The sequence below is a fragment of the Bufo gargarizans genome, chromosome 5, assembly GCF_014858855.1.
Source record: "Bufo gargarizans isolate SCDJY-AF-19 chromosome 5, ASM1485885v1, whole genome shotgun sequence".
NCBI lineage: Eukaryota > Metazoa > Chordata > Amphibia > Anura > Bufonidae > Bufo > Bufo gargarizans.
In genome coordinates, this window is record NC_058084.1 from 391,070,279 (window position 1) to 391,088,978 (window position 18,700).

Consider the following 18,700-nt stretch of genomic DNA (forward strand, 5'->3'; position numbering starts at 1 on the left):
ATAGCAAGCGATCAAAAAGTCGTATGCACCCCAAAATAGTGCCAATAAGACAGCCATCTCATCCCGCAAAAAATGAGACCCTACATAAGATAATCGCCCAAAAACTGAAAAAACTATGGCTCTTAGACTATGGAGAAACTAAAACTTTTTTTGTTTTAACAATGAAATCATTGTGTAAAACTTACATAAATAAAAAAAAAGTATACATATTAGGTATCGCCGCGTCCGTGAGAACCTGCTCTATAAAATTACCACATGATCTAACCTTTCAGATGAATGTTGTAAATAACAAAAAAAAAAACGGTGCCAAAAAAGCTATTTCTTGTTACCTTGCCGCACAAAAAGTGTAATATAGAGCAACCAAAAATCATATGTACCCTAAACTAGTACCAACAATACTGCCACCCTATCCCGTAGTTTCTAAAATGGGGTCACTTTTTTGGAGTTTCTACTCTAGGGGTGCATCAGGGGGGCTTCAAATGGGACATGGTGTAAAAAAAACAGTCCAGCAAAATCTGCCTTCCAAAAACCGTATGGCATTCCTTTCCTTCTGCGCCCTGCCGTGTGCCCGTACAGCAGTTTACGACCACATATGGGGTGTTTCTGTAAACTACAGAATTAGGGCCATAAATAATGAGTTTTGTTTGGCTGTTAACCCTTGCTTTGTTACTTGAAAAAATATATTAAAATGGAAAATCTGCCAAAAAAGTGAAATTTTGAAATTGTATCTCTATTTTCCATTATATCTTGTGCAACACCTAAAGGGTTAACAAAGTTTTTAAAATCAGTTTTGAATACCTTGAGGGGTGTAGTTTCTTAGATGGGGTCACTTTTATGGAGTTTCTACTCTAGGGGTGCATCAGGGGGCTTCAAATGGGACATAGTGTCAAAAAACCAGTCCAGCAAAATTTGGCTTCCAAAAACCAAATGGCGCACCTTTCACTCTACGCCCTGCTGTGTGGCCGTACAGTAGTTTACGGCCACATATGGGGTGTTTCTGTAAACGGCAGAGTCAGGGCAATAAAGATACAGTCTTGTTTGGCTGTTAACCCTTGCTTTGTTAGTGGAAAAAATGGGTTAAAATGGAAAATTAGGCAAAAAAATGAAATTCTCAAATTTCATCCCCATTTGCCAATAACTCTTGTGCAACACCTAAAGGGTTAACAAAGTTTGTAAAATCAGTTTTGAATACCTTGAGGGGCGTAGTTTATAGAATGGGGTCATTTTTGGGTGGTTTCTATTATGTAAGCCTCGCAAAGTGACTTCAGAGCTGTAGTGGTCCCTAAAAATTAGGTTTTTGTAAATTTCTGAAAAATTTCAATATTTGCTTCTAAAATTCTAAACCTTGTAACATCCTCAAAAAATAAAATATCATTCCCAAAATAATTCCAACCTGAAGTAGACATATGGGGAATGTAAAGTCATCACAATTTTTGGGGGTATTACTATGTATTACAGAAGTAGAGAAACTGAAACTTTGAAATTTGCAAATTTTTCCAAATTTTTTGTAAATTAGGTATTTTTTTATGCAAAAAAAATATTTTTTTTTTACTTCATTTTACCAGTGTCATGAAGTACAATATGTGACGAAAAAACAATCTCAGAATGGCCTGGATAAGTCAAAGTGTTTTAAAGTTATCAGCACTTAAAGGGACACTGGTCAGATTTGCAAAAAATGGCCAAGTCCTTAAGGTGAAATAGGGCTGAGTCCTTAAGGGGTTAAGGCTTGTTTAAGGGTAAGTATTGAACTGATACCTAACACCTGCTGGCATCTTCATTATTATTATTAATAATAATTATTGAAGCGCCATGGTGCTGTAGATATGAAAAGTGGTGCACATACATAAGACAATTGGAATAAGCAAGACGAGTTGCAAACTGGTACAGGAGGAGAGAGGAGAGCAGAGGAGCTGACATTGATCGGACAGCACACTGTTCCTGGCAGACTCAACAACAGCATAATGTTAGGAAACCTCTAGACCAGGGATGCCCAACCTGCGGCCCTCCAGCTGTTGCAAAACTACAACTCCCAGCATGCCCGGAAAGCCTACAACTATCAGCCCACGGCATGATGGGAGTTGTAGTTTTACAACAGCTGGAGGGCCACAGGTTGAGCATCCATGCTCTAGACCAGGGATGTCAAACTCGTGGCCCTCCAGCTGTTGCAAAACTACAACTCCCATCATGCCTGGGCATACTACAGCTATCAGGGAATGATGGGAGTTGTAGTTTTGCAACATCTGGAGGGCCATGAGTTTGACATCCATGCTGTAGACTATTTATAAAAGTGCTTAACTTTTTAAGCACTTTTTAAGCGCTCAACTTAAACAATAAAAAACCTCTGTGCAAAGATGAGATTAGCTTTAAAATGTGTGGACCTAGAACCTTTTTTATCTGTGCTTCTGAAAATAAATGTTTTTTCTAAGAGACAGTGATTTGCAATCACAAAAAAAAAATTGTCGCACTCGTTATTGAGTTTCTCAGTAAATCTGCCGTTTCCATCATAACAATATTCTGCAATATTTCGAAGCAGCACATTAGTCACCAGAACGGGGTATGCTCGGCTATTATACTAAACAGAATGAAAAAAATAAACTAATGAGCTATTTGTATTATTGTCACTAAGGTAAGGGTACTTTCCCACTTGCGGCAGAGTGATCCGGCAAGCAGTTCCGATCAGATCTGAACTGCCTGCCGGATCCGTCAAAACGTATGCCGACTGATCAGGATCCTGATCCGTCTTACAAATGCATTAAAATGCCGGATCCGTCTTTCCGGTGTCATCCAGAAAAAACGGATCCGGCATTTATTTCATCACCTTTTTTTTAGTTTGCGCATGCGCAGACTGGAAGGATGGATCCGGCATTCTGGATGCATTCCTATGGAAAAAAAATGCTGGATCATTCAGGCAAGTCTTCAGTTTTTGGGCCGGAGATAAAACCGTAGCATGCTGCGGTTTTATCTCTGTCCTGATCAGTCAAAATGACTGAACTGAAGACATCCTGATGCATCCTGAACAGATTGCTCTCCATTCAGAATGCATGGGGATAAAACTGATCAGTTCTTTTCCGGTATTGAGCTCCTAGGACGGACGGAAAAGAAAAAGGCTAGTGTGAAAGTACCCTTAGAGCGGGGCTGATAGTTATACGTCTGTTGTATTTATGAGACCTCAACTCACCTTCTCCTGCACCCAACCAATGCTGAAGCCTACCATGGATCTGCATGTATGTCTTATACATATGCTTTATGTGCCTTTTTGGTATAATAGTCTCATGGACCTGTCATTGTGATATGCTACTTGGAAATAGGACACCATATTATGATGACAGATCTGCTTTATTTTTAGCCTTAGAGATAAATCTGCCCCATTTTTAGCACTGTATTTCTTTTTTAGTGCAGGATGTATTTTTTAACCATTTGTCGATGCCCGTTGACTATATACATCCGGGTGGTCGGCACATGTCTCTGCATGGATGTTTTAAAATGCCTGTGCAGCTGCAGAAGCGGGGAGCCTGATATAGTCAACTACAGCAGGGCTTACCTTTTTTTACCATCCCTGCCTTCCCCATTGCTCTATACACAGCACAGCACTGACCAAGTGTGACAATGCCACTTCCAGCTCCAGTCCTTGTGATCACGTGATCCTTGGGGGTCGGGAGTCTGCTTGAGATGTTGGGTCTTATCAGACCTATATGAGCTCTGCAGTGAGGCAGTACAGCACTGTACAATCAGTGGCGTGTCTAGGGAGGCAGTCCGCCTTGGGTGCCGGCTCTCAGTGGGGTGCCAAAAGCAATGAGCGCTTCCATCAATACAGATGAAAGCGCTCATTGCTTTTCCCTTTATAAGATGCAGTGCATCTTATAAAGGGAATACTAGTAGTGAGCCCTTCCATAATGGATGCGCTCACTAGTCTGCAGGAGGAGGGGGAGACTAGCGCTGTGAGCGCTGTCCAGTACTTACCTGTACTCCTGCTTGCTCTTCTCAGGGCCTGCGCTGCTGTGTCCTGGCTGCCTGCATCGTCAGGACATACAGAGCGCACTCTGACCTGATGCTGCAGGAGGTCAGGGGACTGCAGCGCCGGCCCTGAGAAGAGGTGACAGCTAGGACAGGGAGTGGTCGGCAGGAGAGGTAAGTATTATTTTACAGTCTGATCTAAGGTCTGATATCTGGAGGTCTAATGGGGGTCTGGAGTGGTCTATGAGGGGTCTGGAGGTCTGACTGGGGGGTTCTGGAGGTCTGACTGGGGGGTTCTGGAGGTCTGACTGGGGGGGGTCAGGAGGTCTGACTGGGGGGGGTCTGGAGGTCTGACTGGGGGGTATGGTCAGACTTGGGGGTCTGGAGGTCTGACTGCGGGGTCTGGAGGTCTAATGGGGGTCAGATATGGGGGTCAGGAGGTCTAATGGGGGTCAGATATGGGGGTCTAGGCATCTAATGGGGGTCTGGAGGTCTGATCTGAGGTCTGATTTGTGGGTCTGGAGGTCTGATATGGAGGTCTAATGGGGGTCTTTAATGGGGTTCTGGAGGTCTAATGGGGGCCTTATATAGGGGTCTGGAGGTCTAATGGGGGTCTTATCTGAGGTCTGATATTTAGTTGGGGTCTTACATGGAGGACTAATGGAGGTCTGATCTGAGGTTTAAAACTGGAGTCTTATATGGGGTCTGACATAGAGGTCTAAAGGGGGTTTAGTCTGAGATGGGGGGATCTCATTTAGGGTTTTATATGGGGGTCTGATCTGAAAGGAAGGGGGGATTTTTTTGGACTAGCGCACAAAATAAAGGGTTGTTTTTGTACTGATGCACTATCTGTGTGGTACCAGTATTTTCAGGAGGACTGTTTCTGCAGGAAAGTATTGGGGAGCACAGTGGACACAGTATTGGGGATGGCAAGATGGGGTGTTGAGAAGGTGGGAGGATGATGGAAAAGTAGGAAAGTAAGATGTCTGTTTATTAAAATCTGCAGAGATGAGCCGTGGCTGAAAGAAGTCACCATGGTTGTCTGGTCTAACAGGAGAAGAAGAGGAAAGAGAATATCTACATCAGACAAGAGAAGTCACTGGGTGTAAAAGGTATGTGGCGCTGTATGTAATGTTTTCAAAGTATGTCTTTAAAGGGGTTGGACGCTTTTTTTCTTTTGTATGAGCGCTCCCTTCTCTGCTCTGTTCACCTGCTCATCACTGCAAATACTACGGCGAGCAGGTGAACAGAGCACAGAAAGCAGCTCTTATATGAGCGCTGCCCTCTCTTCAAAAAGGTGGGGGCTGGGGGCACAGAGGGCATTACTACTATGGAGGGGGCACAGAGGGCATTACTAATGTGAGGCGGGCACAATGGGCATTTCTACTATCGAGGGGGCACAGAGCCAATGTGCATTATTACTCCGAAGGGGGCACAGTGGACATTATTACTGTGAAGGAGCACAGTGGGAATTATTACTGTGAAGAGGGCGCAATAGGGATTTCTACTATGGAGGGGGCACAGAGGGCATTACTAGCACAGTGGGCATTACTGTAAAGGGGCACAATGGGCATTGCTGTGAAGGGGCACAATGAGGATTATTACTGTGAAGGGGGCACAAAGAGGGCTTTACAACTGTGAAAGCGGCACAGAGAGGGCATAACTACTGAGGGGGGCACAATGTGGGCATAACTATTGTGAGAGGGCACAATGTGGGCATAACTACTGTGAGAGGGCACACATCTATACAAAACTACTGTGAAGGTTGTACAATGAGGGCAATACTACTGTGAGGGGTTACAATCTTTTTAAAGTATTGGGGGGCGGGGGGGGGTGCCAGAGAAAGGACCCGCCCCGGGTGCAAACACCCTAGACACGCCACTGTGTACAATCATTCTGGGGGCCGCACTTCCCTGTAACCAGTGTTGGATTGGGGTTCCTAGGATCCACTATTATTATTTTTTTTATATAGACATAGGCAATGTACTGTATAGCATCTTAGCCAGCCAATCTATATGTCAGTATACTGTGCTATGTGCCACTTAAGCAGGGGGTAGGGGACTAGGGGCTCACCTTGCTCAGGGGCCCACCAGGGGATTCACCTGTTCCCCTGTGGGCCAGTCCGAGCCTGCCTGTAACTGAGGCTAATATATAAGCACCAGTTACAAGAGAAATCAGCAATTCATTAAAAAAAAATGTCCCCCAGAGGTATGACCTTGTGGGGGGTAAAAAGCGTAAAATAAAAAGATTAAAACTAAAGACTAAATAAAAAATGCAACCGCGCGTAATACTGCAGGTTCTAGCGACACACGCTGCCACCATGACCCATACATCCCTTATATCAAAATGATCCATAATAAAAAAAAATTAAGATGCATGTTATGCTATTAAAAAGAATGTGGGAAAAAAACAGATTATTTCCCTTTTTTTTTTTCTTTTCTATAAAAAAATACTAAAATAAAAATGACAAACATAAAGCCCCACCAAAAAAGTCACAAAAATACACATAATCGAACAGAAAAAAAAAAGTCATGGCTTTCAAAGACTCATGTAATAAAAAACACGCCTTTTCAGGAAGGGGGGTGTTGAACTCGTTAAACTTCTTTTAATTGGATTTTCAGATAAAGAAAGCAATTTTTATAGCATGCGATAATCCGGCATTAACAATGTTATAACGCACTTTTCCCGTTTAGTCACAGCCGGCATATTGCATAACCCTAACCATTTACTTCAGATACGCTCATCATTTCATTCTAAATATAGGGTCATTACCAAGTGAAGTGGAAGGAGGGCGAGAACGTAATTATTTTTCTGTGCGGCTTTTTAGAAGCAGAACATATAACACCTTTCCTGCGCCTCTTCTCCAACTTCTTCCATTTATTTTTAGCTCTTTCTATGACCTTTCTTCACTTCTCCATTTGGCAGCACGTTAGATGTGAACATTGGTAAAAATCCCAACCGAAGCTAAATCATATGTACAAACAGCAGCACACTACCATGGACAGACGAGGCACTAGATCTGAGCCCGGAGGGACTCTTCACACTGTAAACACTTCTAGAGGTACGGAAAATGTCTGTGCTTTATAATAGTAATGGTATTATGGAGAACGCCAAACGGGTGGGGAAAGAAATGTAATGCGGTGACCACGTGGCCGGTGCCCGCATATTGCAGACCCGCTGTTTGTGGGGCAAAATACGGGCACGGCTGGGCAACGGCCGTGTGCATGAGGCCTAACTGTGACTGCTTGCCTCATTGGCTTGCGATTTGCCTGTCTGGATCCCATTAGGAATCTTTGTCCTAAATACCACCTGCGCTTTTCTTCTCTTATTCTACTTTATACACTGAGGCAGAGATGCTGATTTTCTATAATTTATTTTAGTATTTTCCTTTAAAAAAAATACTATTGAAAGAGAATCTATCACCGTGAATACGGTCCTAAACTACTATACTGTTTGGACAGATTTCAAGGAGGTCTTTGTTATCTCTGAACTCGCTTTCAAAATGCCTGTGCTTTTATAGCAATTGTGTTTCTTTTTTTATAAACCAAGCCCGAAAGGGTTAATGTCATCTGTCCATGTTTAATCAATTCAGAAAAATTCTCCTTCAGAGTTGAAATATTTACTCTTGTTTTGATATGTTTTTAAATGGAACTCAAGAAATCTGTAGTGTGGGCTATACCTCCCCCTACTGGAGAAACAGGAGATCGACATCCACAACAAAGACTCGGGAACTGAGTATCAAAGTTGGCAGTAGTTTGAAATACATTTCAGGTAGCCTTTGCGATATGGTCAGTAAATGTACAGATGTAGCAAACTTTATTTGGACATTTAACACATTAGAATCCAGTTAGAATTTGCTAAATCTGCAGGCTTTTCATGTGTCATTTGAAACAATGGTTATTTTTTGTGTGATACATTTTTAATGTGTGTCTTTATATCAATCATTAAGCACAATGGAACAAACTGCTTGTTTGACAGCCTATAGGGTGGTTCCACACATTTATCAAGATCGCTGTTGTGCACGTTGCTCTTGATTTGTCCAGCACTGATGTGAGATGCGCCACAATTATTAACAGGCACATGGTTCTTAATAAATTTGGCGCATGACAGTTTCCCTGTGCACCAGGACTGCCGGTTGCTGGAGTAGGTTTCTGGTGTAAAGTACGGACAGTTTTCTGTGGCACATTTTGTTGAATGAGTAGGGCCATGGAGGTCCTGCCCACGATCTGCCTCCTCCCGCCTACGCCCCGCCTGCTTTTTCGGAAAAGTGGCACGGTTGTCCGAGAAAGGTAAAAAACCTTCTAGGAGGTACATTGTCCCATGTATAATACAGACAGCACGATCGCTCAGTGAGTCACACTGTACTGGGGGTCCAAGGTGGACCTCTGTCCAGGGGATACATCTGTAGTGTTTGCATGTCTTCCACGTGTTTCTGTAGGTTTCCTGCGGCTACTCCAATTTCCTTCACACTGTGAACAGAGCTGCAGAATATGTTAGCACAATATGAACAATGAGCAGTAAATAGACGGCTTTCAGAACAGTACAGAGCTTCTGGGGAGAATATGGTATGAAATTAGTGTTGAGCTGCGAATATCGAAAAGCTAATTTTTTTTGCGACTATCAGCACTTCGAGAATTCACGAATATTTAGAATATAGTGCTATATATTCTTAATGATGAATATTTTATTTTTATTTTTTATTTTTAACAGTACATTTCAGGTGAAAATCACTCCTTTCTTCTAGCTTGTGGGCCAATGAGAAGGCTTTGTCAAAGCTTAGCAACATCCCTAGCAACCAATAGAAAAGTTGCCTACCCCACACCGATATTTTGCACGTATTACGGGAATAATACATTGCTGATTTTCGCAATCAAAAATATAATCTCGAATTCGCGAATTCACAAATATATGACGAATATTCTACAAAATATTCACGAAATATCGCAAATTCAAATATTGCCCCTGCCGCTCATCACTATATGACATCACGAGAAGGGAGATTACAAGGGTTTGTAGTGATAAGGATGCAGCAGCTGCATTGTCCCACTAGAGGATCCTCTGGTGGGACCATGCTTTTAATGCAATAGTGGTCCCCAAAGATTTGGAACTAATCACTCACCACTAAGGGTGTATTACTTTGATTCAAAACAGATTTGACTTGATATGGGCAGTGGTTAGCACTGGTGCCTTGCAGCGCTGGGGTCCTAGGTTCAAATCCAACCAAGGACAACATCTGCATGGAGTTTGTATGTTCTCCCCATGTTTGCATGGTTTCCTCCTATACTCCAAAGACATACTGATAGGGAACTTAGATTATGAGCCCCATTGGGGACAGTTGGATACTAATGTCTGTAAAGTGCTGCGGAATATAGTAGCGCTATATAAGTGCATAAAGTAAATAAATAAATACAGGGATGGGCCCCTAGACTAATTTCTTCTGGTGGGCCCAGTCCAACCCTGTTACAATGTTCTTATTCTCCCCTACTAACACTTTCTCTGCTTCTTCTTATTGCTGGTGATATCGCTCCAAATCCAGGTCCCCCTCAGCAGATCCCCACTATCACCTCTACCTCCTACTACAAATCTCCTTCTACAAATTTCTGCAACACCTTCAACCTAATAGCCATTCCTCTGAACCCTGCTCCTTTGGTTCCTTCTGCAGGAGCATTATGGAACGCACACTCTGTCTGTAACAAACTCTCCTACATTCATGACCTCTTCATCTCTCAAAAACTTTCCTTTCTTGGTCTCACAGAAACATGGCTGACACCCTCTGACACCTCCTCCCCTGCTGTACTTTCTTATAGCGGATTTTATTTCACTCACACCCCCTGCCCTGGTAGCAAACATGGTGGAGGAGTTGGTCTTCTCCTATCACACACCTGCTCCTACAGCCCAACTCCACTGCCACCCTCTGTTACACTCATTTCATTTGAAGTACACTCTGTTCGCATCTACTCTCCCTCCAACCTCCAAGTAGCTATAATTTACCGCCCCACAGGCCCAGCCACCATCTTTCTTGACCACTTTAACACCTGGCTCCTACACTTTCTTTCTGCCGACATCCCCACTATTATCATGGGTGACTTCAACATCCCTATTGACACCTGCCACTCAGCTACCTCTTAACGCCTATCACTCTCTTTCTCCTTTGGCCTGTCTCTGCTCCCTATCTACCCTTTCTAATTTGCCTCTCCCCCTATCCGACCACAACCTACTCACCTTCTCTTTACTGATCTCTTCTGCTGCTCCCCCGGTCCGCACACTAACACACCCCCACAGGAACCTTAAACATCTTGACTTTCGCTTGCTCTCTGACTCTCTTCTGCCACTTTCTACCATTTGTTCCCTCCAAGACCCAGATACTGCCACCACCCTGTATAACACCACAATAAGTACAGCTTTTGACACTGTTGCCCTCCTCACACAGAACAAAACCCGAAAAGTCAACAGACAACACTTGTACACCAACCTGACCTTCTGGATTTAAACATGCTACCATTACACCCATCCTCAAAAAGCCACTTGACCCATCTTCTTTGTCCAGTTCCATTCTGAACTGTCCTCTTTTCTCTCCTCCTGCTCGCTCTTTGACCGGCTACAATCTGGCTTCCGACCCCACCAACTAACTGAGACTGCCCTCACCATAGTCACCAACGACCTACTAACAGCCAAAACAAAAAAAAACATTACTGTGTCCTCCTTTTCCTTGACCTGTCCTCTGCCTTTGACACTGTCGACCACTCCCTTCTGTAACAAACTCTCTCATCTCTTGGCATCACTGAACTGGCCCTCTCTTGGATCACATCATGCCTCACGGAGCAGACATTTAGCATCTCCCACTCTCACACAACCTCCTCGTCTCATTCCCTCTCTGTTGGTGTCCTAGGACCCCCACTCTTCTCTATCTACACTTTTGGCCTGGGACAGCTCATAGAGTCCCATGGCTTACAGTATCACTTTTATGCTGACGACACACAAATCTACCTCTCTGGTCCAGACATCACCACCTTACTATCCAGAATCCCACAATGCTTATCTTCCATATCCTTCTTCTTCTCCTCTCGCTTTCTAAAACTTAACATGGATAAAACAGAATTCATCATCTTTCCCCCATCTTGGCTGCACACTCTCCCCAGTCACCCAAGTCCGCTGCCTTGGAGCGACCTTAGATTATGCCCTCTCCTTCAGACCGCACATCCAAGCCCTTTCCACCACCTGCTGCCTCCAACTCAAAAACTTCTCCCACATCTGCAGTTTCCTCAACTTTGAGTCTGCGAAAAAATGCTCCTCATCATCTCCCCCCTAGACTACTGCAACATCCTCCTCTGTGGCCTTCCATCTAGCACTCTCGTACCCCTCAAATCTATCCTCAACCCTCAACTCTGCTGTCCGACTAATCCACCTCTCAGCCTGTTATTCCTCTGCCTCTCCCCTCTGCCAATCCCTTCACTGGCTCCCCATTGCCCAGCGAATTCAGTTCAAAATACTAACAAATACATACAAGGCTGTCCACAACCTGTCGCCTCCCAGCTACTTTCCCGATACATCCCCACACGCAATCTCCGCTCCTCACAAGACCTTCTTCTCTCTTCTCCTCTTATCATCTCATCCCACAATCGCCTCAAAGATTTCTCCAGCGCATCCCTCACATTCTGGAACTTGCTACCCCAACATATCAGACTCTCACCTACAGTGGAATCCTTCAAAAGAAACCTAAAAACCCACCTCTTCAGACAAGCCTACAACCAGTGACCCTGCTGCCTCTATACCGCCATGACCGACTTCACCCGCACCTACTGTGTCCTTCTACCATACCATGTAGCTTGTAAGCCCTCACGGGCAGGGCCCTCTCTCCTTCTGTACCAGTTTGTAACTCGTCTTGTTCATGCTTAGTGCAATTGTCTGTATTATGTATGTATACCCCTTTTCATATGTACAGTGCTATGGAATGAATGGCGCTTTAATAATAAATAATAATAATAACTTAAAGGGATGCTGGTTGCCGAGAACCAGCATCATAATCATTGCAGCACAGGCACTGAAAAGAGTCAAATTTACCTGAGAAGAGTCATGGTTATTCATAATCTCCTGCTCTTCCCTACCCATCTGCTGATGATTGGCAGTTCTCTCCCAGAGAAAAAGGGAGAAAACTAGGTAGAAGATTGTCAATCATCAGTAGGTGGGCAGGGAGAGCAGGAATTTATGAATAACCATGACTCTTCTCAGGTGGCCGGGACTCTTTTCCAGGCCTAGTCTTCAATGATTGTGATGTTGGTTCTCGGCAACCACTTATTTTTAACTTATAGATGACAGACCGATGAAATCAACTCCCCTGTCTCTACTTTATTGTGCTGTTAGTATGGGCAGCATAAAGTTGATGACAGGTTCCCTTAAAGGCTGTAATTTAACAAAACACAAAAAAAGTCAAGGGGGGTGAACACTGTATGTTCGCATCTGTGGCAGTGTATCTGGCATTTTGTTCCAGAAGAGAGTTGACTTACAAAAGTATAAGTAGCAAAGAAAAAGGGGGTCAGTCAGCACATCCCAAAGCGCAGGGGCACGTTGCTATGGCTGAAAACAAGACTGTTAAACAAAACATGCAATGCAACAGCTCACTGCAAACCAAATAAAGTACAAAATTGCATCATAATTGCAAATGCTGAACTAATAAGTTAGAGATACTTGGCAAATCGTTTTGTACAAAATTATTTGAGCCCGTCTGCCGCACATCAAGGCGATCTCTAGTTAGACGGGTTCCTAACACTAAATTGTACCTGTTATGTGCCATGACGGCTACCATATAATTCAGAAAGTGCAGGTTCCACATGCATGCTGGATCCGCCTAAATTTCTGTCATTTTTGGTGCCAGAATGGCCTCCATTATATCCACGGAAAGCAGTTACCAGCATGCATGCCGGGCCTACTCCTGACCAGCTCATCTGTCCCACTGGCTGATTTTAATTAGTGTTAGTATATAGCTTGGCCTGCTCCCCCTCACTCACTGAAGCTATCTGGCACCAGGAGAGAGATAGTGTGTGGACTCTCATTGCAGTCTTTGGTGACCTTTTGGCGCCAGTGGTGGTGTGGAGTAGGCCCGGCATGCATGCTGGTAACTGCTTTCCGTGGATATAATGGAGGCCATTCTGGCACCAAAAATGACAGAAATTTAGGCGGATCCAGCATGCATGTGGAACCTGCACTTTCTGAATTATATGGTAGCCGTCATGGCACATAACAGGTAAAATTTAGTGTTAGGAACCCGTCTAACTAGAGATCGCCTTGACGTGCGGCAGACGGGCTCAAATAATTTTGTACAAAACGATTTGCCAAGTATCTCTAACTTATTAGTTCAGCATTTGCAATTATGATGCAATTTTGTACTTTATTTGGTTTGCAGTGAGCTGTTGCATTGCATGTTTTGTTTAAAAGTATAAGTAGGTACAGTACTGAAGCCCACTTCAGATCCCAGTTTTAAAATTGTTTTCAAGTTGAGAAATCGATGTCCAAATGAATTTCACCTCCGCGGAACCCATACATTTGAATGCTGTACAGAGACGGATCTCCTTACAACACAGGAGGCAAATGGATCCGTCCAGAGTTACAATGGAAGTCAATGGGGGCGGATCCGTTCGAAGGCGATCCGCCCCCCATTGACTCTTAATGTAAAGTCTGGACGGATCCGTCTGAATACAAATTGCACTTATACTTTTTTAGTAAAATATAATGCAGACGGTTCCGTCTGAACAGATACCATCGTTTGCATTATAGGAGCGGATCCGTCTGTACAAATACCAGACGGATCCGCTCCGAATGCAAGTGTGAAAGTAGCCTAAGCCAGACAAAAAAAACATTGCATGAAATGTTTTTTGTCCGGCCAACAGCCGGCATTTGTGCCGGATCAGGCATGCTGCAGATGTGAACGTACCCTTAGAAAACAACAACGGCTTTATTCTGCCGTGATGACCTTAGGCACGGACACCATGAGTTTATTTCCTCTGTTGCTCTGTTTATTCTGCCTTACTTTGAAAACAATAGATTTGGAAAAGAAAACAACTAAAACTCTGCTTACCTTTTCAATCCCCTGCAAATCCATCCCAGAAGCTATGAGTAAGGACTGGCTGCAGTGGTCATTGCTGGTAAATTGTAAACAAAATCCCTCCAAAACTTCCATGCTGGATCAGCGGCGGATTGAATAGATGGGTGGTGATTTTTCACTGTTATTTTGTAAAATTTGCAGCTCTTTTGAAGAAGCAGGCCACCCCATTTAAGCGTTTCAAAGTTTCACTCTTCCCCCTGTGTTGTTTCCATTCACATGAGCAAGCAGGGAACCTAAGGCCTCATGCACACAACTGTATTTTTGTTCCATGTCCGATCCGCATTTTTTGCGGATCGCACACGTGCCCATTCATTTCTAAGGGTCCGCAGATGTCATCTGTGCACTGTCCGCATCCGTATGTCTGTCCCTCAAATTATAGAACCTGCCTGATTGTCTGTTTTCCGGACAAGAATAGGCTTTTTTACAGTGGATTCCCTGAAAATTGCAAGATGCACAGGACCACATCCATATGTAGCAGATTTGCAATTTGTGAACCGCCAAACAGATACGGTCATGTAGATTAAGGCCCCTTTCACACGGGCAAGAAATCAGTGCGTGTGCAATGCGTGAGGTGAACGCATTGCACCCGCACTGAATCCGAAACCATTCACTTCAATGGGGCTGTGTACATGAGCTATGATTGTCATGCATCACTGGTGCTTTGCGTGAAAATTGCAGCATGTTCTATATTGTGCGTTTTTCACGCAACAAAGGCCCCATAAAAGTGAATGGGGCTGCGTGAAAATCTCAAGCATCAGCAAGCAATGCGGATGCGGTGCAATTTTCACGCATGGTTGCTAGGAGACGATCGGGATGGAGACCCGATCTTTATTATTTTCCCTTATAACATGGCTATAAGGGAAAATAATAGCATTCTTAATACAGAATGCCTAGTACAATAGTGATGGACGGGTTAAAAAATATTTTTTTTTTTTATAAACTCACCTTAATCCACTTGAACGCTCAGCCTGGCATGTCTTCTTTCTTTTTTGATGAAAAGGACCTGTGGTGACGTCACTGCGCTCATCACATGGTCCGTAACATTGTCCATTACCATGGTGATGGACCATGTGATGAGTGCAGTGATGAGCGCAGTGACATCATCAAAGGTCCTTTAGCCAGGTCCTGAAGAAAGTAGAAATAAGAGGAGATCCGCTACGCGACCAAGTGGATAGGGTGAGTTACATTTGTTTATTATTTTTAACCCCTCAATGGACATTTTACTAGACATTCTGTATTAGGAATGCTATTATTTTCCCTTATAACCATGTTATAAGGGAAAATAATAAAATCTACACAACACCGATCCCAAATCCGAACTTCTGTGAAGAAGTTTGGGTCTGGGTACCAAACATGCCGATTTTCTCACGCGCGTGCAAAACGCATTGAAATGCTTTTCACTTGCGTGGAAAAATCGTGCATTTTCCCGCAACGCAGCCGCATTTTGTCCGGCCCTCACACGCGACGCCCGTGTGAAAGAGGCCTTATGAGTATTTAAAATTCTTGGGCAACATGTTATGAATCAAATATAATTATTCTGGTTCATCTTTAATTGAACTAGACTCTGGATTGCCGGCCTCGCTTACTGCTCCTTCTTCCCTGGAAATGCGCATTTTATTCCTGGGCTTGGCCTCTTACTTCAGCTGCAGGGTCACGATGCTTGATCATATTTTTTGTCTTGCAGAGAGAAAGATTAGCTTGCCATGAAGATAAAGTGCAGGCTTCTCTGTAGTAGGGGTCAGAGGACACGCACAGCTATTTATTTGCTTTTAAAACTCAGATGGAATATGATTAATGCAGGATATTAGCTTATAACTGTGCAGGTGCTGTCATGGGATACTGACCCCGTCCTAATCCCCAGTAGTACAGTGAGCGCATAGAAAGGGACTTTGTTGTTGCCGAAAGCGCTCTCTTCTAACATTCCCAGTCCACACATCTGACAGATTTGTAGTCTCAGCCCCCCTAGCATTCTGTATGTAATCTGACAACAGCTTCTTCACTGACAAATGAAAACTTTTACATCATTTGATGATTTATATCAATATTTGCATTATTTCAACCCAAAGTTACATAAAAGCCCCACCATGCCGATAATAATAATAATGTAATGCAAGTAGTGCACTTTAATGCATGCGTTTTTATGGTGTTTTTTTTTTTGGACGCCATGCAGTTTTCTACAAGCATGTATCGCCCTCCCCTGCATAACGGAAACCGGACGGATCCGTTTTGCAGCCCATAGACTTCTATTATGACGGAATGAATAACGGAATGCCTCTAAAGGCATTCCGTCATGGAACTGCGTTATGGTCCGTGGTAACGGAATCCATAAAGCAATTCTACTTTTACCACCAAACGAAGCGCAGACGAATTTCAAAATATGAATTTTGCTCATCTCTAATTATTATTATTATTATTTAGTGCCTATAAAAGCCACTGATGGTGATGTTATGGAGGTTTCTTTATCCTGATTGGTGTCACTAACAGTGATGTTCAGTTCGCAGTGTTCGCCAGCGAACACATGCGGACTGCCATCTCGACTCCGGCGATGCACAGGTAAGCCCTTACCAGTGCCTGTGCTGGTCTGAAATCAAATGTGGTCAAAGGGAGCAGGCAGTTCCGAGAACAGCCTGATGAAGGCCCCCAGGGGCTGTTCTCAGAACTGCCTGCTCCCGGTGACCGCATTTGATTTCAGACCGGCACAGGCACTGGTAAGGGCTTACCTGTGCATCGCCGGACGGGTGAGTCAAGATGGCAGCCCGAATGTGTTCGCTGGCGAACACTGCAAACGGACCATCAGTGGTCACTAATAAAACACAAAATCACTATATAATACAGTACTTATACCATTTTATCTATATCAATCCAAGTAAAGGAGCACACTGACATCAATTTCAGATTCAATTGCTCAGATAACAGGCATATCAGACATGTGGGGAACGTACCCCCTGCCCCCGGACACATAAACCACATAAATGGTAAAAACGGATCTCGCCATTTCATCTTTTGATTTGGTTCCTGTAAACGGCGTTTATCTTTACAGTGATGCTCTTACCACAGTCCCGTACAGCTTTACGTGTATCTGCGGTATGTGATGGCTGGTATGGTAAATGGTTATCTATATGCATATACAAAGCAACAGCAGCCCACAGGTTTGCAACCTGTTTTGCACAGAGAGGGGCCGACTTTCCCTGGAGGTGTTAATCATCCATGACATGAGGAATGTTCCCACTTGAAGTATGACTTCTCCCTGGAGAAGGAGCTCTGGAATGCCTGTGTGCTGCAGGTCTGATGGGTGGAATGTGCTGCATTGTGCTCAGCTGTCATATAGACCTCATTGCTTGCCCTGCCCTGGATGAGATCTTGCTGGGATCAGTCATAGCAAACGCATATGGTGTGTAACGGTCACATATTGTAAATTACTTGACATTGGGCCTTCACTTCCTAAGAGAGAAGCACCTGCTCTGGGCTTTAACAAGCTGAGTCGTCACTGGGAATTTCTCCATGCTGAGTTATTATACTCGTATCCTCGTGTTAGATGGTGTGCAGGAGTATGAAATGATGAATCGGGTTCATAAAATATTCTGTATACAATAATACAGCCTATTACATTAAAAGTAGGATCGGATCACAGCACAAGGGAGGAGAGGAACATTTGCTAAGGAAGTATTCAGGAATGTTTCCACTCTCCCTCCTGCCTTGATCCAATCTTCCTTCTCATCGAAAATGACAGATCTTCTCGACATGATGTGCAAAGGAGCTTTAAAGGGGTTTACCAGGATTTCTGAATGGATGACCTATTGTCAGGGACCAGGGTAGTCCATCAATTGGTGGAGATCTGACACCCCCGCCTATGAGATGTTCAGGATCAGCTCCAGTGTCAGAACTACAGCTTTGTCCATTAGGCGTCATGCAAATCCAGGAAACACATCCGTTGCAGTCCAGGAAACACAGATCCCCCGCCATGTGCATTCCGCCTTTCCTTTTTTTGCTCCTGTGGAAATGTCCTATCCTTGTCCACAAAACGGACAAGAATAGGACATGTTCTATCTTTTTTGCAGGGCCAAAGAATGGACAAGTGGATGCAGACAGCTCACAGCGCGTTGTCTGCATCTTTTGGGCCCCCAATAGATTGAATGGATCTGCATCTTATCTGCAAAAAATGCGGATCAGATGCGGACCAAAAATATGTTGTGTGCATGAGGCCTTACTTAGCGGAAAGAGTTGGTTACTGCAGCGCTGCTTCCATTGAAGTGATCGGAAGCACCTCTGCAGTAACCTGGTCCATCTACTGCACCATGGATAGTTCCAAGGCCTATTTCAGGTACTGGACTAAGGGACGTCGGAGCTCCGCTAAACTTATATCAATGATCTATCGTGTGTGTAGGCAAATGATTTAAAAATCCTGGAGAATCCCTTTAAAATGGTTGTATTGGACTAGAAAAACATGGCTTCTCTCTCCCAGGAGCAATGACACTCTTGTCCATGTGGCTGACCTACAATGCCAGACATAGCCTGTAATGGATAGGGAAAGCACATCAGTTGACTGCAGCGGCCAATTGCTGGCTCCAGTGGAGATGTCACAATGGTCAATGTCATTGATGCAGTCACCGAATCATGTTGTTATTATGGACTTCAAATATGCCTGAA

General features: G+C 43.9%; 1 protein-coding gene across 2 annotated transcripts in view; it reads left to right on the top strand.

The window, feature by feature from the left end:
• The first annotated feature begins 6,909 nt into the window (after window positions 1-6,909).
• Window positions 6,910-18,700, top strand: part of HDAC9 (histone deacetylase 9) — a 503,853-nt gene continuing 492,062 nt past the window's right edge. The window contains exon 1 of one of the 2 annotated variants that reach the window (XM_044293917.1): window positions 6,910-7,015. In XM_044293917.1, coding sequence (XP_044149852.1) covers window positions 6,928-7,015 — 88 coding nt within the window. In that variant the 5' untranslated portion in view covers window positions 6,910-6,927. The remainder of the gene's footprint in view (window positions 7,016-18,700) is intronic. The other variant, XM_044293915.1, reaches the window with a different exon arrangement.